The sequence below is a fragment of the Nicotiana tomentosiformis genome, chromosome 6 (assembly GCF_000390325.3).
Source record: "Nicotiana tomentosiformis chromosome 6, ASM39032v3, whole genome shotgun sequence".
NCBI classification, from domain to species: Eukaryota; Viridiplantae; Streptophyta; class Magnoliopsida; order Solanales; family Solanaceae; genus Nicotiana; species Nicotiana tomentosiformis.
Genome location: NC_090817.1, coordinates 110261023 through 110284526, shown reverse-complemented (window position 1 = coordinate 110284526; position 23504 = coordinate 110261023). Strand labels below are relative to the sequence as shown.

At 38.5% G+C, this 23504-nt stretch overlaps 2 protein-coding genes and 1 pseudogene across 2 annotated transcripts; 2 read left to right on the top strand and 1 right to left on the bottom strand.

Annotated features, from left to right (window-relative positions):
- The first annotated feature begins 2012 nt into the window (after positions 1-2012).
- LOC104116717 (chlorophyllide a oxygenase, chloroplastic-like) lies at positions 2013-7086 on the top strand. The gene is made up of 9 exons (XM_009627639.4): positions 2013-2187; positions 2728-2964; positions 3210-3314; positions 3647-3922; positions 4240-4387; positions 4537-4721; positions 4825-4937; positions 5671-5965; positions 6531-7086. The coding sequence occupies exons 1-9, from the start codon at positions 2107-2109 to the stop codon at positions 6693-6695; spliced, it is 1605 nt and encodes a 534-aa protein (XP_009625934.1). The 5' UTR covers positions 2013-2106; the 3' UTR covers positions 6696-7086.
- Positions 7087-19942: 12856 nt separating this feature from the next.
- LOC104116718 (transcription factor IIIB 60 kDa subunit-like) lies at positions 19943-21876 on the top strand (annotated as a pseudogene).
- Positions 21877-22061: 185 nt separating this feature from the next.
- Positions 22062-22635, bottom strand: LOC104116716 (uncharacterized). The gene has a single exon (XM_018777840.3). It carries the CDS (start codon positions 22521-22523, stop codon positions 22203-22205), a length of 321 nt encoding a protein of 106 aa, XP_018633356.3. The 5' UTR covers positions 22524-22635; the 3' UTR covers positions 22062-22202.
- Positions 22636-23504: the final 869 nt, after the last annotated feature.

The following is a 23504-nucleotide window of genomic DNA, read 5'->3' as shown; positions in this document are numbered from 1 at the left end:
CCAAGCTATCCTGAATTCTTGTATGTGTCAATTTTATTATTTTCAAATTTTGTATGTTTGTTCTGTAAATTAAATAATTATTTAAATAATTCTACAATATTTAATTGGACAAAGTATATATCTATGGGTTTGAGGCTCGATATTTGAGTCCCACTAGCACCAAGCTATCCTGAATTCTTGTATGTGTCAATTTTATTATTTTTATAATTTTGTATGTTAGTTTTGTAAATTAAATAATTATTTTTTATAATTCTACAATATTTAATTGGATAGAGTATATATCTATGGGTTCCAGGCTCGATATTTGAGGCCCAGTAGCACCAAGCTATCCTAAATTCTTGTATGTGTCAATTTTAATATTTTACATGTTAGTTTCATAATTTTATATGTTTGTTTTGTAAATTAAATAATTAATTTTTGTAAATTGGACAGAGTTTGTGTTTGATATATCAATATAAGAGATACTTAAACTACAGGGATACTACGCTAAAAGGCTTTACATTTTATTATGCTAAAAGGGCACTATATTACTAGTCTTTAAGCAAATAAATAATCTAAACTAGATAAAAACAACAAGAAAACAAAACATTCACGAAAATACATATAAAACAGTAAAAGAAATTTATTAAATATTTTTATTAACAAATAATAACGATTTCTCAATTTTTACATATTTTTTTAGAACACTAATATCTTAGTTAGGATAAAAATAACATACTAGTTTAATCGCAAAAAAATATGAAAACACATTGATGGGCCCACAAAGCAGGTATAAAGCTCTTTATAACTGTGCTATACATATATAGCGCTGTTTCTAAAGGCGTTATATGTATAACGCTCTTTTAAAGAGCGCTATACTTTAACGTCCAAAACGTCCGTTAAAGTATAGCGCTCTTTAAAATAGCGTTATACATAGTTAAGTAACTCTTTTTTTGTTACACACATTTCCGTTCACAAATGAGTTTCGGAACCAAGTAAAGAGTATACTTGCCTTTTTTAGAGGTTTTGACCAATATTGTCCCTTATCTTTGAGGGTAGGTCTATTTTGGTCCCTCAAATATAACCTTGAGCATATTTAGTCCCTTAAGTATGCTAAAGTGGAGCATCTTTAGTCTCACTGACAGAGGTTTTGACCAATATTGTCATTTATCTTTGAGGGTAGATTTATTTTGGTCACTCAAATATAACCCTAAGCATATTTAGTCCCTTAAGTATGCTAAAGTGGAGCACTTTTAGTCTCACTGACACAATATATTCAAAAACTAACAGTGTTACCCAACTCTAATTCATAAAGCAAATCTTCTGCTCTAAAGCAAAATGTTTCCTCTCATTTTATTGGATAACGCAAATTATCACTTTAATTCCTCATTTTTAGATAATGTCTTCTAAAATTTTGATCTTGAATATATCCCATTCTGTGCCAGTTTTCAATGAGAAAATGACACTGTATAACCGCTGTTAAAATAATAGCCGAAAAAATGTATAAAATTTGTATATTATATATATATTGTGTCAGTGAGACTAAAGGTGCTCTACTTTAGCATACTTAAGGAACTAAAAAATAAGGGACAATATTGATCAAAACCTCTTTTTTTACTTGTTAAATTTTCAGAGGTAGACAAATTAAAGTTGTCATTTTCAGTTTCTTGTAAAGTGACTACAGCCATTAATATTAGATTTTAGTAGGTAACAAACTAGTTTCTAATTGATTGGCACAGTTAAGAGGGTATGCCATTGTCAGGATTCTGATAGCCAATGAGAATTGAAAGCAGATAGAGAAGATATAACCCAGGTCCACGCTGGCAAATTGGAAGATATAGAGAGGGGGACCCCAAGAGACAGAGAGGATACTTGTCTTAATAATAAAAATAAGTAAAAAAGGAAGCATGTGGAGATCGGAGATGCCACGAGTGAAACACAAAGAGTCCACATGGCGAGCCATGGCAGGAACGTCGAGATCGCGCCCAACACCAACCTCTTATCATCAAAACCAAATCCCTCCCTCCTAAAACGTAATTGACTCATTTCAATCTCTCTCTCTCTCTTGTAATTACTTGGACAAAGAGAAGACCGTCTCTTTCATCTTCCCGAAATAGCAGACCCGCCATGTCCGCCATTGCTACTTCTGCTGCTCTCTCTTTTCCTTTCTCTTTCTGCCGTTCTACCAAGACTTTTACTACAAGAAAGGTACCTCTTTTTTACTACTGTTATAGCGGTACCTTACGTTATACAAACTTTAAATTTAGCTGGATTGCTGTATCTGTTGTGTAAATAAACTTTTCAGCAATATATATTACCTGCTCTAGAAGGTTACTTGACTTAATTTTTCAGGTTTTTAGTTAAACTGATTATGAGTATTTACATTTAATATCGTTTAAGAGGATTTCCATTATCAATGCTTAAAAGTTAAACCCATAAGTTCTAAATTCTTTTTTCCCTTAAAATTCGTACCCAATCAAACGCCGCCATATAAAATGAAACAAAGGGACTAAAGCTTACTAGACTCTGATGGCTCTGATCTTTCACTCAATGTTAACGGTTTGGTTTGTGGCATGTTTTTATGATCTGGGGTGTCGGGTATAATAAGTACTAGTAGTAATTCACATAGTAATTGGTTGGGTTATTTGGGAAGTTATCTGAATGTGAAGAGAGCCTTACATCACTTGCAATTTTCTGTCTGAAGACTTGTTGAGTGGACGATAATTGTGCAATTTTGTTCATTTTCAGTGTTTCAAAGGGGGATTTGGAGTGTTTGCAGTGTATGAGGAGGCAGGTGAGTTAACAAACAAGAAAAGCTCCTGGTTGACACTCTTTGATGTGGAAGATCCAAGGTCAAAATTTCCTCAGTCTAAAGGCAAGTTCCTGGATGCAAATCAAGCTTTAGAAGTTGCTAGATTTGATATACAATATTGTGATTGGCGAGCTCGGCAAGACGTATTAACCATAATGCTCCTGCACGAAAAGGTTTGTTCTTGTAAATAATCGTGTATTTACCCCTAATGATTATTGAAGCTTGAAATTGAGCCGAGTTCAAAGATTCATTATATCGCTAGGTCTATACATAAAGCAATAGCTTTGTATACAAATATTGTACTATGCTTCATCCTACTAAAAGTGACTGTTCCTTCTTTGGAGTTGTTTCTTGTCATAGTTGTCTTCCTTTTCATCCTTGAACTAAGTCGTGTGACTGGTGGATACTGTCCGAGTAGGTTGTGGAAGTATTGAATCCTCTGGCACGTGAGTACAAATCTATTGGAACCATGAAGAAGGAACTAGCAGAGTTACAAGGAGCACTTTCTCAGGCTCATAAAGAGGTATAGAATAGTTTAATACTTTAATCCCATGAACAAGCTTATGTTATTGATACAAGTTACTCCTTTCTGATTTTTGGGTGGATGTGTCAGATATCAAATATTTTCCCGTTATTATTGGTTATTAAGGTCTATTTTCCTTAAAATCTTAAACTTATTGAAGCAGAGCAGGTTTTTAATGAATTAATGGTTAATTACATAGATAAACTGGTTGGAAAATCTTACTTGTCAAAAAAAGAAAAAGAAAAAGAAATGCAAACACAAAAACCAAGTTTGAGGATTTTGTGTACTTTCATACAAGCCAAGTTCTGTATCTAAAGTAGTGATAGCAACAGGTACATATATCTGAGGTGCGGGTTTCTGCTGCTTTAGATAAGCTAGCTCACATGGAAGCATTGGTTAATGATAGGCTGCTTCCGGAGAGGAGTGCAGAAGAATCAGATCGCCCGTCTTCCTCCACCGGTACGTCTACAGTATCTAGAGATACTGTTAAAGGCAAGCAGCCTAGGAGAACCCTCAATGTGTCAGGTCCGGTCCAAGATTACAGCTCTCATTTGAAGAACTTTTGGTATCCTGTCGCTTTTTCTGCTGATGTTAAGGAAGACACCATGGTAAGTCAATTACCTGATTTATGGAATAACCACATTTTCATAACTGCAGACAACATTTGATAACCAAGTTCCGTACTCTCTACCAATTGATAAGTATTCCAGGAACAAAGGAAAGGACAATGTTAAGCTACTTAAATGGACTGATAATACTGTGTTGCCAACCTATAGCATTTTGTACATCTTCTCTCTAACTTTCTGAAAGAGGAGAGAATATGACAATGAAAACTTAGATAGGAATTGGTCTGTTAAGATTTTTATGCTTTTTGCAGTATAACACTGACTCTTCTTTTGATGGTAATTTGACTATAATGTTTCAGACACCAATTGATTGCTTTGAGGAACCATGGGTGATTTTTCGAGGGAAAGATGGAAAACCTGGATGTGTCCAGAACACATGTGCACATAGAGCCTGCCCCCTTCATTTGGGTTCAGTTAATGAGGGTCGCATCCAATGTCCTTATCATGGTGAGAATAAGAAGAATTGAAGCATTCTTCAGTGCAAATTTCCTATATTTGGGGAAATAAATAACGCTTAGTCAATTTGGTGCTTGATACGTGGAGAGTGCACGAAATAGCTGACATTTGTTTTTTTATGTTTATTTGATGATCTTTAGGGTGGGAATATTCAACAGACGGAAAATGTGAGAAAATGCCATCAACTAAATTTCTGAATGTCAAGATCAAAGCTCTGCCATGCTTTGAGCAAGAGGGAATGATATGGATTTGGCCTGGAAATGATCCTCCTGCAGCTACTCTTCCTTCTTTACTGCCACCTTCTGGATTTCAAATCCATGCAGAGGTTTGATATCACTGCCTTCAGATTTTAATTGTTTTTACAAGGCTATCTAAGGACAGTATTTTAAGCTTTTCTGCCTCATTCCTGATATTCTTGAAATTGGCAGATTGTTATCGAACTTCCAGTGGAACATGGGCTACTTTTGGACAATCTGTTGGATCTTGCACATGCTCCTTTCACCCATACGTCTACATTTGCTAAAGGATGGACTGTCCCAAGGTTTGTTGTGTTATACCGATGCTAAATTGTCTAGAAGTTAGAGTAACAGTGGTCTACTAGTATTCAGTTTTGAAACCAAAGAAAGATGCGCTTGTTCTTGAAATCTTGGACATTATGGAACTGAAAGTGCAATTCTTGGTTCCTGCATAATTTCTTAATTTCTTAATAACTACTGATTTCTTCCCAACATAAATACTAATAAATTACCTCACTGAATTCATCATGTTTGCCGTCTGCAGAATAACTCTTCTGACTATATATGTCATTACCAAAACGATTTGGACCTGCATTGCATATTTCATTTAAGAGGTCCATTATGTTAGGTTGCTTCTTGGTTAACTTCCATAAGGTTGCTTAGGAGGGTACCAAGTGAGATTAGTTGGTAATTCTTACTTTGCTAGTTACTAATTTCTTCACGTCCCATAATGAATTTTCTATTAAGGCATAGAGAAATAAATCTTTGTAATCTTGTTAATTGATGTATAAAATTAGACAAAAAAAATTGAACAGTCGTCTTGTGCATTGAGTAGAGGGAAAATATTGGAGCATTATTAGCTATGAACATGGAAAAGATTTTTCCAGTTTATGAAAACCAGAACAGTGCATTACTTTATTTCTCTAGTTTTACTTTTTTATTTTTGGGAAACCGGGGGGGGGGGGGGTGTCCTTATTGACAATGTTTGCAGTAAAGGCTCGAAGCTAGGAATACTTACTAGTTACCTTTCTTTTTCAGCTTTGTAAATTTTTTGACTCCTGCATCTGGTCTTCAAGGATATTGGGATCCCTATCCGATAGATATGGAATTTCGACCACCTTGTATAGTTCTATCAACCATTGGAATCTCAAAGCCAGGCAAGTTGGAAGGGCAGAGTACCAAAGAGTGCTCTACACACCTACACCAACTTCATGTATGTTTACCTGCATCTAAACAGAAGACAAGGTTGTTATATAGGATGTCACTGGATTTTGCTCCCGTGCTAAAACACATCCCTTTCATGCAATACGTGTGGAGGCATTTTGCTGAACAGGTTAAGTTCTATCCTTAACATTGGTAGTGTCTGTGATTACATAAACCTCGTAATGATGCGGATTGGTTTAATTGACTTCCTCAAAATATATGGCCACCTGCACAATACCTATAATGCTGAGTTCTCCTGCATAATTTTGGCCTGATTAATGTATGAAAAAGTTACCTCAGTTTCCTGTGTATTAGTCCTGGAAATAGATGCATTTAGCAAACACTTGTTAAGTTGGCAATTGCAGCCAGGAAGTGGAGATTTCTCTTGTTACCATTAACTCTCTGGCTTGTGGAACAAGCATTGCAAGATCACATCTCAAAGTTCCCAGTGCAAAGTGGCTGAACTCCACATCTATCTAGTTAAACAACAAAATTATTAAAACAACTAAAAGTTAAAACTTGCCAAAATGTAAAGTGGAAACTCATTTCCTAATTTAAAGAAAAAATGTCTGCATATGTTGTAAACTGGATAATGCATTAAAGATTTTCCGTCCAAAAAAATGAAAAGGAAGTATTTAATAAGGTATGTTCTGATTTGTTCTTTTGTGATCTCTGCTTTGGGAAAACATTTTCAGGTTTTAAACGAAGACCTACGGCTTGTGATTGGTCAGCAAGAGCGGATGCTCAATGGTGCTAACATTTGGAACCTGCCTGTGTCATACGATAAGCTAGGAGTGAGGTATAGGATATGGAGAGATGCTGTAGAGAGTGGAGCAAAGCAATTGCCATTCAGCAAATGAAACAATGGAACTAATCCAAGGACAGATTTCGTACACTCCAAACAATTTTAGCTCATTGAAGAACTTCGGTTGCTGAGATTATCTCTTGGTATATAACGTGGTTGCCACACTTGTTTCGCGAGGAGATACTAGAGCATCCTGCTCTTGGTGTGTGACTAAAAGGAGATGATTTCAGCATAGCTTCCCTTGTAATTAAACTGTACACTAATTGCTTTTTGGTTCATGTACAGTGTAAACAACCTTGACCCGCCATCAATTCTTTCCTGTTTGCCCTAGCGTGCCTCCTAGAGAATCTGGAGGTTTTTTTCATAGTCATGGAAATGGCCATCCGTCATGTATCATAGTATCAACCTTCTCAGATTTGAATTGAATACACAATTTTTTGCCAAAATGAAGCAAGAGGAAGATCTAATTTTCTAGCTGTTTGACCTAGTTTGGTTAAAAGTGTATTTTTGTCCAGAGACTTATGTTCTCTCAGTACTTCTGAATCAAGAAACAACAGCTACCAGTCCATGGATGGAACTACTTAAAACAAAACTTTCGTATCATGTTATTCAACAAATTAAAATGATATATACCAATGGCCCCGCAGCATTATAATGGTTCCAGGGTAGTAGAACTATATGAAACTTGATTATAGCTCGTAACAAATCTTAAAATCTGGTTCAGTGAAAAGAGGAGTCAGTTTTGTAATGTATAAGACTATATCAAATCAGGTTGTATCAAATTTTTATCGTAAGGTCAATTCTTAAGGTTGTACATACTTAAGACTATCAATTTTTGTCATACTAGTAAACGGTGGCGGAACCAGAATTTTCATCGAGGAGTGTCAAAAATATAAATAATTAGATACACCGAAAAACTAAGGGGAGTCAACATATAGTAAATATACATAATACAGAAAAATTTATCTAGCAATACAGTGTAACTTTTGGATGAAGGGGTATCGATCGACACCCCTTGGTTGAATGTGGCTTCGCCACTGCTAGTAAAAGGTCGATTCTTCCCTTAGACGTTAAGAGTCCGTGTAAGTTGCTATGTATAAGGGCAATATTCCCACCATTTAAGTTCGTAAGCACGTCCACCTTGTTTATAACAAAGAACATGTATATGGTAAAATCGATTCATATTAAATGCTCGTATAATAAAGCGACATGTGGAACCATAGACAGGTGAAAAGCGAGACAGGTGGAAGTCAAAACCAGGGGCAACAGTCTCGATTGGCACCGGGAGGCCCTTGAAGGGGATGTTGCTCATGGGGACAAATGAGTGTCTGTCACCCGATAACATTCAATGAAGAATATTCTGCAGTATTAAATACATAGTCTGTTATAGAGAATATGACATTCATAGCCTGCCGTTACACATTCTTCAATGGCCCCCATAATTATCATTTAAGAGGGGCTTGATCCTAGGACTTTGTTCCCTAGTTGCCAATATAAATAGGGAGTCCGGAACCAAAATGTTACTTTTTTGGACTCAAAGTGCCAAAATAGGTGAAAAAATAACTGGTGACCTTTTTATGTATAGCGCATGAATTACATGTGCTATACCTTATTGTTAACGTATAGCGCATGTAATTCATGCGCTATACTTGTTAATTGATTGACCCACAATAATTAGTGGATATAACACATAAATTAAATGCGCTATATCCTCCAATTATTGTACCCCTCACACATATTTTTTACTTATTTAAGGAGTTTCATTCGTTCTTCAAAAATTCAGTCTTCAACATCCTTTTTTATTTTCCTTACTCATTCCGAAATATTTGTTTACTTCACTTTTCTGAATTTTGCCATAATGTCAGAAGAGCAAAAAATTAGGGTTGCATTATATTGGGAGGGGAGGGGGAGGGGAGGGGAGGGGGGTTGTCGTGAAGAATAACTCAGTACACTATAGTTATTCTCTACAATGTATTGTTAAGTTGCCAGTCACATTGGAGTACGATAGATTGATAACTTTGATATGTAAAAGAATGAGTGTGAACAAACGTTCGGTTAATATTAATGTAACCAGAAGATATCCATATTCGTTTACTCCGTAAGGGGTTGCTTGTTATGTTGAGTTTAACATTGAAGACGATTAAACTCTGAAAGATTTTTTGAGGACTCCGGATGAACACCGGGAACTTCTTGTGATAAAAATGCTGGAATGTACGTCAAGTCTCAAGACGCCCATAATATTGAGGTTCCGCAAAATAGGGATAACCCTCAATCATCTGGTGGTATTTTTGGAGTAGTTTTATCCGAACAGGTTCCGTTTGAAAGAGTCTGGCCAGATCTAAACTTATCTCCACGGACGAATGAGGAGCGATGACATAATTTCTCTCAGGCTTACATAATTCACATGCCGAGTGGTAAATTTCAATTTTCCTTTTCTTAGTATGATTTTTTATTTATATATCATATTCATACTAACACTCATATATTCCAAAGGGGGTGCTGGCCAGATATGAATTTTATAAGTTATGAATCAACCAACAATTGGAATATGCTCAATTTTGGTGATTTGGATTATGCTTGTCCATCCGCGACCCAGAGTGTACGATTCCCATGTGCCTTTTCATTCAAGGGAGATTCCCTACCTTAATCAGTTGCTCAGTTTGCAGGATGTGAATGCCCTCACAAGGGATTTTGATGAAATTCGGACATCAATATGGGATGAATCTAGACCAACAGAGCTGTCAAAGAATATGCTTCTTGCTGATAAAGCGTGCCTTAGCAGAGCGGTGCGAATTTACAGCATAAAACATTGTCGTGAGATCGAGGTTTATGAGTCATCTCCGAAAGTATATGAGGTTATTTGTCGTAGATGGTTTCAAGGTTGTAGATGGATGCTGCGTGCGAGAAAGTTGAAAACAAATATATGGATTGTGGAAAAATACATTGGCAGCCACACTTGTGATATGGACACATTCAATGGAAATCATTTTAACTTGAATGTTGACTTGATTTATCTTGTCTTGATTCTACACATTGAATCATCCATAAGGTACAAGATTAAAGAGTGTATAATATTTGTCCACCAAGTATATGGTTGTACCGTTACCAAAAGAAAGGCATTTCTCGGGCGTAAACGTGCGTTTGAGATTGTTTATAGTAATTGGGATAAGTCATTTGCCGCTCTACCCAAGTACATGGCTGCTTTGCAAACACTTTAACCCTGGGACTATTGTTGAATGAAAGCTTGAGCGGAGTCCGGGAATACTAGAATTCATATTTAGATATGTGTTCTGGGCATTTAAACCAGCCATTGATGGTTTTGTGCATTGTCGGCCGTTAATCTCCATAGACGACACTCATGTCTATGGAAAGTATGATATTAAGATGTTGATTGTCATTGCAGTAGATTCTAATGGAAGCATATTTCCCCTCGCATTTGCTATTTGTTCCAATGAAAGTGAAGAGACTTGGACATGGTTTTTAAACCACTTGAAGGAGCACGTTGCTAGACAACTTCAGGTATTTATCTAATATATGATCGGCATGGTGGAATTTTAAGTTATGTATAGACTTTGGATGCATGGAAGGAACTATATGCCTACCACCGTTACTATGTTAGGCACTTGAAGACCAACTTCTAACGGGCTTATCCGAACAAGAACTTACATGATTTAATGTGAATGGTTACAACAGATCATAAAGAGTGTAAATTCAGGAGGCGAGTGAAATTGATTAGGAGGAAGACCCAGGAGATTATCGTTGGTTGATGCAACATGAACTTGATAAGCGGATTTTGCATAAGGATGGTAGTAGAAGATGGTTAATTTTGACAACAAACGTGTCAGAGTCTTTCAACGGGTTGTTGAAGTCTGTCCGTGGATTTTCTGTCACTGCCATGGTGCGGATGTCATTCAAGAAGATGGCTAAGAGGTTTGTTGAAAGATCCCGAAGTGCATCTTCCTTGTTGGAAAGGGGTGTTCAATTTATGCCAATGCCGATGAAATGATTTGAGAAACATAGGAAGCGAGCACAGTGGCATACATATTTGCAATATTGCAATGAGCGAAATATTTTTGAAGTTCGCACTGGTTTGCATCAAAATCGCGGTAATAATACCCACAACATCAATGAATCCAACAGATTATGTTCGTGTGGGAAATGGTTGATCTATCACTTTCTATGCTCACATGCCATGAAGTGCTTTCAACATACTAGTTTTGCTGCGACAAGGTACGATGATAAAGAATATAGTGTTGCTGCATACAAAAACACCTATAGCGACAACTTCCAACCAGTGAGTGCTGAGCATTATTGGCCACCGGAACCATTTAAAATGGTGTGTAACAAGAATTATGTGCGTCGCCGGCAAGTACAAAAAAGAACATAGATACAGAATCAAATGGATGTTGGTGATACCGTTTATGTGCGTAAATATGGTATATGTTTCCAAACAGGATACGATCACCGTATATGTCCTTCAGTCGGTTTGGGAAGCGGTGGTAATTCAGCTTCTGATGGCAGTTCATCTAATGCACCCAATTTTCAATGATAAACTTAGTGATTTGTTGTAGTATATTTTGTTGTACTAAATGTCTGTAATGGTGCTGCTTGCAATATTTATTAAATAAAATTAAGTTTCCAATAGTTTTCAATCTAATTGACAATTAGCATTGAAGATTCAATACAATACTTTAAAATAACTTCAAGAAATAAATAACAATTTTCATTCGCCATTATCATCACTGTCTGGCACTATTTCATTGTCAATGTCTTCATCTTCTTCGTCAACATCTTGTACGCATCCGTACGGACCGAGGGCATCATAATCTAGGCCCAGTTGACACACATTTCTCGTATTTCATCGCTATCATCAATAAGACAACTTGCTTGATTTCTACAACAATATGGGACTCCTACGTCCAACGTCTGCGGTAGAAACTTTGGTACTCCCTCCCACTCGACAACTGTTTGAAATACAGATAATCAATGTCTCTATGCAATTTTTCATTCTCTAATAAATCATAATACTGATCCTCTGTTCCTTGTAGGTAGCTAAGATCATCCAGTGCATGATGAACGGCTAGTGCCTTTTCCATCTCTAAATTCTCCTGCATCAAATGCCAAATCATTTCTGGTTCATCTTTGTGTGTGTTTATTTGGAATGGTGCAGACAGTGCTTGTGGTACAACTAGCCCATGCAAATGGCATAGTACTTCATAATCACACATTTTTAGTATATGGGAACCCATTGTAGTTTTTCACCCCAAATTCGCATACCTTCAGGCTTTGTAGTATGTGTTTCCCCCTCAATAATGTGCCCTGCAACTTTGAGATCAGTATGAATATTGATAGGCTTATTTTCCAAGGTACGTAGAACACCATACCACTTGTCATCCACCAAATTAGTATAGCAACCTAGCATGTATTTTTCAAGGTAGTGATCGATTATGTTATGACGTGTTCCATGTGGATCTGTTGAACTACCTTTACCTTTTTGCCTTTTTAAAAATGCATGCAACAATATGTAGTGAAAGTCCAGGCTCTGCTTACACGGTTCAGGGAATGGTCAATAACCCATATTCCGAGAGAGGAAAACGCGGAAGCAAGCGCACTGGCTAATCTAGGATCGTCCAAGAATTGAAGGGGTCAGACTCTGATATGATCGTATAACTTATTCATTCGGTAATGGATATAGATGGCTATAATGAAGTAAACTCGACCAATTTGGTCTGGGACTGGAGGAATGAGATCGTTGACCATCTCGAGCACGGAAAACTACCCGAAGATCCCAAGGCATCACGGGTGCTGCGACATTAAAGTAGTTCGATACTACTTCAGGGGAGGTCAATTGTATAGAAAATATTTCCAAGGCCCATTGGCCCGATGTTTAGGAGCCTCCGAAGCTAACTACGTTATGAGAGAAGCTCACGAAGGAATCTGTGGAAATCACTCAGGTGGATTCCTTGGTATTAAAGCTTATTAAGGTAGGATACTACTGGCCCAGGATGAAACAAGGCGCCAAGGCTTATGTTCAGAAATGCAATTAGTGTCAATGCCACGCACCGTTGGTGCATCAACATGCAAAATTATTGCACTCGGTTTTGTCGCCCCGGCCATTCATGAAATGGGGTATGGACATAGTCGGTCCGCTGTCGCCGGCTCCCGGCAAGGTAAGATTTCTTTTGATTTTAACTGGCTACTTTTCTAAGTGGGTTGCGGGTCCGTACCAGAAAATCGGTGAGCGTGAAGTAGTCGATTTCATGTAGGAGAACATAATTTGCAGGTCTGGGATACCAAAAGAGATAGCTTGCGAAAACATGCCACAATTTATAGGCACAAAAGTCACAAAATTCCTTGAAGACCTGAAAATCAAAAGAATCACATCATCGCCATATCACCCGAGTGCAAACGGACAAGCGAAATTAACGAACAAAGTAATTATTCAAAATCTCAAAAAGAGATTGGAAGTAGCCAAAGGCAAATGGCCCGAAGAGTTACCAGGAATGTTATGTGCATACCGAACAACGACTAAATCAAGCACATGGGAGAAACTTTTTTCTCTCGTATATGGATCAGAAGCCTTGATCGGGGTGGAAGTAGGGGAACCTACCATGAGATACTTCCAGGGGGACGAACAAGCAAACAGAAACATTAATGGTCAGACTGGAGCTGCTCGACGAACGCAGGGACTTGGCACATATAAGGATGGGGGCTCAAAAACAAAGAATGGAAAGATATTACAACCGAAGAGGTAATCTCCATTTTTTTCAAAGTGGGAGACTTGGTTTTAAGGAAAGTGACCCAAATACCCGAAAGATCAACGCAACAAAGTTGGGTCCAACATAGGAAAGCCCCTACCAGGTTTCAGTTATCACCGGGAAAGGATCATATGAATTGGAAAATCAAGATGAGGTAAAATTGTCGAGAAACTGGAACGTGGTACACTTCAAAAGATACTATTGCTGATGAACATTGCCTATACTGAAAGTATGTGTTGCACTATTTTTCCCTTCATCCAATATTTTTCCCAATTGGGTTTTTATGTCAAGGTTTTTGACGAGGCAGCAACGGAATGCATACTACGGAGAAAGCATCGTCAGTAGAAGTAAGACCTTTAAAAGACAAGGCATGAAAGCAATAAGACACTACGGGATGGTTAGATAGTCTTTTGCTCGATGGCATAGTTCCTACCGAGAAATAAAGCTTGTTATCGGGCCAAATGTTATCCGATCATTCACGAGTTCAAGTCACTGGGGGTGGTTAGGTAATCTTTGGACCTATAGCAAAGTTCCTAATGGGAAGTGAAGCTTGCTATCGGACCAAAGATTATCCAACCATTCACTAGTGGTATCTTCAAAGGAGCAAGACTTCCAGTGTTCAAATTCGCATTCTTCGCATTCGAATAATGGGAGGGAGGGAATGATACATCTAACGAAACTATGACTGCCACATGCACCGTGACTACAAAATCCGGGAACAAAGATGTATCATTGGGACCGAGGATTGCGCGGCCAGCCCCGTATAAACAAGTTGTACGAATTAGCTATAAGTAATGGCAATTTCTTTTTCAGCACAACGAATGCTTATGTACTTTTGAAAATGGAAGGAATAAAGTAAAGTCCTTTTATTTTTATCTTATTTCTTGTCCGAACAATGAATTAATTTTATCATTTAAAAGTTAATCAAGTACTTCAAATGCTAGTGCCGTAATAAACAAGAGACGCCTTCTTTAAAAGCACTGTAAACATAAAAAGGCCCTCTGTTATGAAACCCTCACAGTAAAGGGTTGATTCCAGAAGAACTTATGCCCGAAATCCAAATGCTATAGGGAAATATACACCTGAAGCCTTGCATAACTCAACGCAAAGAGAAAACATTATGCAGTACTTAAACAAAAAAACACTTCTATATAACAACGTGCCAAGCAGCACAAGGACAAGAGTATAAAGTAAAAAACAAAAAGGAAAGAAAATAAAAAGCTAAACAACTGCATCCCCAGAATCTCGGGGAAGAGAAACATCTACGTCCCCAGCAGAAGTAAGTGGATATGCCGCTGGATTGAGGTCTTTACCTTCATCATCATCCCCTTCAGGTTCTTATTCAGCTCCCGAGAACTCAAAATCGGAACCAGAAGAGTCAGTAGTATCAGGTTGGACAGGGAGACCCTTCGGGCAGTTGACTCTAGCTCACGGGCCTTGGCGATCTTGGTATCAAAGTCAATGACGCCCACTTTAGCCTCTTCCAAGGTTTTTCTCCTCATGTTGTACAAATAATATATTTTCTCATTAATGAGGGAAGTCGTTCGGCGTTGAAGCTCTTCTTTAAGATGGTCAACCTCGATCGAAAGGTTATTCCGCTCGGATCTAGCGGCTTGAAGGCTGACATCAAGGTCACGAATAGTAGAGTTATAAACTTTATTGTGCTCCATGACTTTCTTATACTTCTCTTCCAACCGGGCATGCTTCTCCTCCGCAGCAACAACCTCTTCATCTTTGGAATTCATGGTTGCCTCCAAATTATTTATTCTTTCAATAGATGCAGGCTTGCGATCGGCAGCAGCAAGAAAATAATTTTGGGCCTCAGACCACTTTGCCTTGGCCTCTTGAAATTATACCCTTAATAGGGCGGCTTCTTGGCTGAGGGTCACCACCTCTTTCTCGCTGTGCTACAATCGAGCCTCTAACTCGACCTCGGCACCCTGTGATTCCATTACCGGGAGGCAAGCAACAATTTGATCTCGCTCAGCCAGTAGATGATTCCGCTCGGAGGTGAGTTTTTCTTTATCAAGGATCAACCTTTGAAGGCCCTTGGAAGCAAGGAAGTTAGCCAGCAAAGCAAAAGTTCAAATAAAAAATCTTGTCATAGTGAAGCTAGAAGAAACAGTAGAGGGAATAAAAATCGTACCGTTGCTGTGTTGTACATGAAATTATTTACCATACATTCCCCCCGAGAGAATGTATTTTATTCCTATATTTCTCTGAAGCCATAGGCTTCAGGTAATTGGTAAGTTCCACCAGCCGGGACAACAGATGGCATTCGGTAGAGACCAAAAGGGAGACGCTCCTCCTCCTTTGAGGATCTGTAGAGGGGCGAATAGTTATGCCCCAAATTCCCATGGACTGGGAAGAGGGACATCCTTCTCTAGGATGTCTGCGGCTGGTGGAGATGATATAGCAGTTGCTGGTGGCAAAGGTAAGGCTGGCAAAGAAGGAGATAAAGCTGGTGGCGTTGTGGGTTGAGAAGCAGCTGCGGCAAAAACAGTTCTAGTTATTGGTTGCTCTTCAACCGAAGAAGGAAGAGATCCGGTACCCAACCTCACAGTACCGGGAGCAGCGACTGGGAGGCAGAATCGAGAGTTGGAATCTTCCACTATATCACACCCCCTAGAGCGCATGGATGTCGTCCTCGGTTGGTGTAACTAGCTCAACAGATTGAATGTTCTGTTGAGCTGATGAAGGTCGACGTCTTATATATAGAAAAGCCCCTTCATCACTAGCTCCTCTATCATCATCGATCATCATATTGTCTGTGGGTGGCTCAAGCGCAACGCTCTTCACCTTTATTTTTTACCCTCGGCCTAAGAGGAACGTCGCCTTTTTTGTTGTTTGTTCTCCGACCGGGGACTCCAAGAGGAAGCACTTGCACTGGAAGCAGGTCTGATGAGATTCGTTCGGGCAAAGGCCTCCTGCAACAATCTCGCCGCATCTGCAGGATCAGCCAAAACGTCCTCCTCAGGGACGGTAACAGAGCTATGCGGAAGACCTTAGTTCAACAGGAAGAGAAGTTAGTCAGGTTTTCTATGTGTGAGATAAAAATAAGATAAGTTCAACTTATCATGATTTTTGGCCTTCCACCCGTATTTAATGCCAGTTCTTTTCACCAGCGGGTCTCAGCATGGTAACGTCCAAAATATTCTTGACTCACTGGTCCAAGCCTTCAACCCTTGGTGGTGTCCATCAAATTGCTGAATAATAATTAAAATAAAGAAGGATCAGTGATAGTATGGAACAACCTTTAACCAGAAGAAAGGACAGACATTGAACTTACGTGTACGATTCCATGATTCAGGAAAGGATGGAGTTGTGGCTGGGATGATGTCCCTGGTGGCAACTATAACGAACCGCTCCATCCATTCACAGTCGTTGTCATCATCCATGCTGGTGAGCAGAGCATGGTGACCACATTTGAAGTTTATCATTCCCCCACGGAAAATCATGGGGGAATAAAGGTTCATCAGTCGAGCCAGGGAGAGCTTCTCGCCCGTCTCATGGCATAGCCGCCGAAGACAGGTTATCGTCCTCCATACAAAAGGGCTCACCTGTGCAAAGTTGACTTGGCAACAGAATAAAAACTCCAAGATTACGGAGTTAAGTTCCCCGCTCAATGAGAACGGGCCCAAAGTGAAGGGATACATATAAACGTACGTAAACTCTTCTTAGGGAAGGTCACCCGCTCCGCTAGGTCAGGAGTGATGAAGTTCAAATCATGACAACCACAGTCTTCCTTCACAGCATATATGCTAGAAGGACAGATGGAAAAAGGGTATACACCAACAACCCATGGCGCGAGAGTTAGCAGAAGGGAACTTCTCTTCGAAGTCCTTAGCCGTAGTAAGCTTTTTGGGGATAATGATGCTCACCGTAGGAGGAGCGACATCATTAGTACTTTCTTTGTTCTTTGAAGAACTGGAGTTTTTAGAAGAGGAGTCCATAGTTAGCAGAAGGAAGTAAGGGTTTCTCTGAAAAAGAAGGTTAAAAGCAAGAGTGACTTGAGTAAAGAGAGTTTGAGAGAGTTCAAAAAATTATGAAGTGTAAAAAAGAAGATTTAAACGTAAAAGTAAAGGAATGGGCGGCTAAAATTGTGGCCATGATTACCTTGAGAACCGGCGAAAGTATTGTTGAATCATGGGATGATGCGTGTTCGGGGCATTAAATACGAAGAGACGTGGGTTTAATCAAGCGTCAGAAATTTTTCAGAGGGAGTCGGTAAGTTTTTCGCCAAGAAAGGTATCTTTACCAACTTCCCGATGACACAAGGATGTGCCACCAGAAAGCATGAGGACTGTCTGTATAGGGTAAAATCGATCCATATTAAATGCTCGTAAAATAAAGCGACACATGAAACCAAAGAGATGTGGAAGTCAAGACCGGGGGCAGCAGTCTCGGTTGGCACCCGGGAGGCCCCTGAAGGGGATGTTGCTCATGGGGACAAATGAGTGCCTGCCACCCGATAGCATTCAATGAAGAATATTCTGCAGTATTAAATACATAGTCCGTTATAGAGAATATGATATTCATAGCCTGCTGTTACACATTCTTCACTGACCCCCATAATTCATAATTGTCATTTAAGAGGGGTTTGATCCTAGAACCTTATTTGCTAGTTGCCACTATAAATAGGGATTTCAACAACCATTGTAATGGGATGAATTTTCTGACAAACTTATACTATAGAATATTTAAAAGCTCAATAATATTTCGTTCCTTGCTTATTAAGATTACTATTACTATCTTCGAAAGCTACGATCCCGGAATAAGGTTGTTTATTGTGTTATCTCGATTTAAACGCTAAGTCTTGCATTTTTTATTTAATTTATTTATCATTTTGGGATCAAATCGATTAGCTTGTCTATAAACCATGTATAAATTTAACTGAACCGTTTTACGGGTAAACAGAACACTATTCTTCTTTTTTCTATTAATGTGAATCCTAATCTAGCTTTAGGACTTTTCAACCTTGTTTATGAGTTCATCTTTTTTTTCTTTCTATTAATGTGAATTCTAATCTAGCTTTGGGATTTGTCAACCTTGTTTCTGAGTTAATTTATGTATGATTTTTTGTCATCAACCTAAACTAGATTTTACCGACTATAACAATAAAATTATAAAAATTCTTATCACATTAGTATTAAACTGTCTAATTAAATTGGTCAAAATATACAAATGATCAAGATTAAATTATCAGTGTTATGACAAGATATAGCCTATCTGTAATCGAAAGGGAAAAAGTGTATATACACACACAAAGCTAAAACAACAAAAACATATTAACACCACGATCAAACAAACACCTCAATCGACCAATTTATCAATTAGACTCTTCAAGTGTGTATTACATAGATCAAGCAAGTACATGTCGCTCATGTGGCATATGCCCGTTTGCTAACCAAATTTTGAGCGCGTGATACATTTTTGCAGCCTAAATTTTTTATTTAAAAAAAAAAAAAACATGAAATAGCCTGCAGCTTAGCCTCTCTTCTTCTTTCAAGTGCAACCTACCATGAAACCATCGTAGATTCCCTGAAAATCAACCACTAAAGCGCCACCTTAAATCACTAAAAACCGTTGCCTTTCATCATATAACTTTCTGTGTAACCTCTCCGTTTAGTTCCGTCGAGCCAAAATTAATCCCGAGCCCAGCCGAAAGAAGCAACAAAAATTGCAACAACAATAGCTGTGAAAACCACCAAATCTCCACTGGATAAACACCCTTTTTCATCCAACAATACCTTCATTCCAATAGAAACACACAAACAACAACCAATTATTTGAAATGATAAATTAGAGAAACAAAAGTAATATAAGCCCAAATTCATAGTCAAGAAAATGATGGAGAGAGAAGACTGAACAATGCAGTAGTGTTTCTTTCAACTTTGCTTGGAGCTCAATTTTCCGGTGAAAGAGATGAGCTTTTTCCGGCGAGGTCCGTCAATGATTTCATAGTGGGTTCTCTATTTTGGCTATTCTCTGTTGTTTGGAGGATGGATTTAGTAAAAAGGGGATGGAGATGTAAAAAAGGGCAGAATGAAGAAGATGAATGGGGGTGGGAGTGGCGCTGGTTTTGGATGGAAGGAAGAGGATGAAGTTGGGGGGGGGGGAGGAGAGGAGGCACTGCTTTGGTTAAAAGGGTTTTTTCTTTTTTTGAATTTATTTTTGTTTTTGTTAATTATATGTGTTAAGTTTTTATTACAAATTACACGTGTCGTTCATTGATTGGTTCATTTACTATGTCATTGGCAATTGTAACTCACGTATATGATTTGTTGCACTCGGGTATTTACTTGATCTATGTAATACACACTTGAAGTGTCTAATTGACAAAGATGTCAGTTGAGGTGTTTGTTTGATCGTTGTAGACAACTTAAATGGGTCTTTATGTATTTCGCCTTAATGGTTTGATATGTAATATTCAAGTTATTGTTATCAGGCTTGACCAGCAGAGTAACCTTTCCAAATGCCCGGCCCGACCCGACCGCTAAAGTCGACCGAACCCTATAAGTAGCCATCCCTTTCCCACTCTCACTCAAAACTGGGAAGTTGATCGGGAATAAAACCCTATGCTTTTTCTCTCTATTTTTCTACTTCTCCTACAATTCGCTTATACCCGTTTGATTGGGTAGAAATCTTGGTCTGAAGTCTGTGTTTATCAATCGAGCAATGGTGTGGTGTAGTAACTGTGAAAAGAACAGGGAACCCGCGAATCTGGATGGTAAAATATGTTGTTCCTCCTGTGGAAATGTTCTTTACGAAGATAATTTGTCAATTGAGCCCACTTTCTTTAAGAATGCTGCTGGACAGAGCCAATTGTCAGGAAAACTTGTGCGGTCTGTCCAAAGTGATTATTCACTTTCACGTCAAAGAACAATAGATGAAGCATATAATGATATAGAGAGTATGGGATATGCATTAGGAATTGACGGTGGTGAATCAATATATAGTCCGGCGTCGCGTCTCTATACGCTAGCACTTGAAAGGAATTTCACAAGGGGTCGTAGGAAAGAGCAAGTTGAGGCTGCTTGTCTTTACATTACATGTAGACCATAACAATAAGCCATTCCTACTTATTGATTTTTCTGAGTATTTAAGGATAAATGTCTATGTTTTAGGTGCTGTTTTCCTACAGCTTTGCAAACTTCTAAGCCTTGAACACGACCCGATTGTTCAACAACCTGTTGATCCTAGTCTTTTCATTCATCGATTCACTGATCGTTTATTCAGGGGAAGGAAGCCGAATATATCTAGAACTGCACTTCACATTGTGGCGAGCATGAAGCGAGATTGGATGCAAACAGGGAGAAAGTCAAGTGGGGTATGTGGAGCTGCACTTTATATTGCTGCTCTTTCACATGGACTGAATTGTTCTAAATCAGAAATTATCAAAGTCGTGCACATTTGTGAAGCAACATTGACAAAGCGATTGATTGAATTTGAAAACACAGAATCTGGGAGCTTAACGATTGATGAGTTAAATACAAGAGCTAAGGAGCTTGAGAAAGAAGAGAGGCTAGCCCTGCAACTTTATTCAGGGTCAAAAGGATGTGGGATCACAGAAGTGCTATGTGAACACAAGAAAAGTGTGGAGCTGCCCTTTGCCCGTGGTCTATGTGAAAGTTGTTACATTGATTTTGTAAAACTTTCAGGTGGGCTTGATGGAGGATCTGAACCTCCAGCCTTCCAATGCGCTGAAAGAGAAAGATTAACGGCAAAAGAAGCTGCTGAAGATCCAAATTTTTCCATGTCCGATCAGGTGGAGAACAATGGCAGCGAGTATTTGGAGCCTGAAAATGGAGAACATGTGCAGATATCAGTCTCTGAGAAAATAGGAACTGAGCATAATGCGATTTGTGACACATTACATGGCACGGATGGTATATGTCCTGATGAACATGATGAATCGGGGAACTTTTTGGATATCGATGATGTAGAGGTTGACGATTATCTTCTAAATGAGGAGGAGAAGCAGTACAAAGAGATCATTTGGGTAAAAGTGAACTGGGAATATGAGGAACAAGCAGCTAAGGAAGCAGCTGCATTAGCTGCACAGAAAGCTTACGAGGAGTCCATTTTAGCTAACTGTTCCGAAGATGTTCAAGCTGCACAGAAGCTTGCTGCTGATGCTGCTGCCGCTGTTGCAAAATCAAGAAAGGAAAAACGACAGAAAAGGGCTGAAGAGCTGAAAAATTCTGGTCCTGCTCAAACTGCTGCGAAGCAACGAAGCAAATGTTAACTAAAAAGAGGCTGAGCTCTAAGATCAACTATGATTTGCTAGAGAAGCTTTTTGATGAAACTGCAATACCTGAGAATCCAAAAAAATGTCGGGAAAGTGGGTGATTCAATGGATGATGGCGTGGTAAGGAGCAGCAAACTTTTTGTTGGTCCTCGTAGCTAAATGCTTCTCAAGTTATTGTTTTTTCTAATTATAATTGATTAATTTATTTCCTGGGAACACTTTCAAAACTGCAATGTTAAAACACAGTTTTAGTCGTGAAATTCATATTTAACTAACAGAATCAATTTTCGTACAGAAATTGCTCATCCTAATGCCATCAAAATGGCACTAATTAATTAGTTGGTTTAAGTAATTACACATTTATATTATGTAGTAATCCATTCGTCATTTGCTACAGTATGTAATTTATAGATTTCCTAACAATAGATCATTGCATTATCAAAACAGGACAACAAAATTATTCCTCAAACTCAAACTTATTACAAGAAAGAACATAATTACAAACATTTATACACGAATTCAAATCCTGAAGCGCCTATTAAATATCAGAAATTCACAGTGCATTACCACAGAAGGGGCAGAATCGGAATTCGCCATCCACTTCCCGGCGACAGAACTGACACTTGAGAACTTCCGGGACATCGGCCGTGGACGACGGAGGAGTTAGAGATTGCGGGAAGAAAAGTTTGCAGTCGTTGCAGTACATCACCGGCTCTTTCCCCGGCCATCTCCATACAGGAATAAAGAAGAGCTTCAGAACCTTCTCGTAGTCGACGAGGTCAGCACGTGATCCGCACGCTATACACCTCCCTACCCCGCTCTTCAATACCTGTCTCGCCTGCTGCTCTAGCCCTCCTACGAAGAAGAAGAACATTGTTTTTTGTCGTTAGATTTTTTGTTTGCGATTTGCTGAATGGCTTTTTTGGTATAAATTGAAGTTTTTGAACAGAGAGAAAGAGCTGAAAAAAGTGGAGTTAAGTTTCTGGAGGATTCCGGGTATTTCGGTTGGCTTGAGAATCAAGTAATTCGTGGACCGTACTTAAGTCTAGCTCATTAGTGTACTCGGCCCTATAGCCCATTACATGTGCGTAAGTAACAAGGATAGTGTGATGATAATTTATTTACACTAAGTGGCCATTTTTGTGACCTTGTATTTAGAAGTTGACCATTTGAAGTAAAAAATTAGATACACGGTCTGCATATTAATTTTTAATTTTGAATGAATGGGAAGATCTGAATTTTCCCTTGAATAAATGATTTAGATTTGTCATCCATTAATGTTTGAGCTAGATATGTCATTATTGACTAACAATAAAAGCTTTCTAACACTTTAGTCTTTTACGAAAGAGAAAAATGATTAAATTTGCCCTTGAACTGGTCCAACTTTGCTCCCTCTAAACCAAATCATCACCATACAATTTGATTCTTTCCACTCTTATAAACATCACCTAAAGACCTCCGACAACACTCATAGAAGGAACAAACAAAAGTTCCACACAAATATCACTCCATTAAGACGAACTATCTCGCACGTTCATCTTTATTATTTTTTCCAATCACTATTTTACCTCCGCAAAAGACCATCGCGCCTCTAAGATTATTTTATAACCTCAACTGCCATAATATTACTGCAAATAATTTAGGAGCCAAATATTGTGTACTCGCATTTGGCTTAGCATTAGGAGGTCGATGGGAAGCTCTTGCATCACAACTTGGTGATCTGAGAAGGATTAACGATAGAGTTGTATAGATGAAGGTAAAAAATGAACTTAGTGGTGCAATTGATAATTGTTAGAGTTTCATTTGGGCTGATTTAAAGTGGTTAATTTGACCTAGATGTTGGAGGTTCTTACTA

Coding starts and splice junctions, on each gene's coding strand:
- LOC104116717 (XM_009627639.4), top strand. CDS start 2,107: ATGTCCGCCATTGCTACTTCTGCTGCTCTCTCTTTTCCTTTCTCTTTC. Junction 2,188..2,727: donor AGACTTTTACTACAAGAAAG/GTACCTCTTTTT, acceptor GTTCATTTTCAG/TGTTTCAAAGGGGGATTTGG. Junction 4,722..4,824: donor GATTTCAAATCCATGCAGAG/GTTTGATATCAC, acceptor TGAAATTGGCAG/ATTGTTATCGAACTTCCAGT.
- LOC104116716 (XM_018777840.3), bottom strand. CDS start 22,523: ATGTTCTTCTTCTTCGTAGGAGGGCTAGAGCAGCAGGCGAGACAGGTA.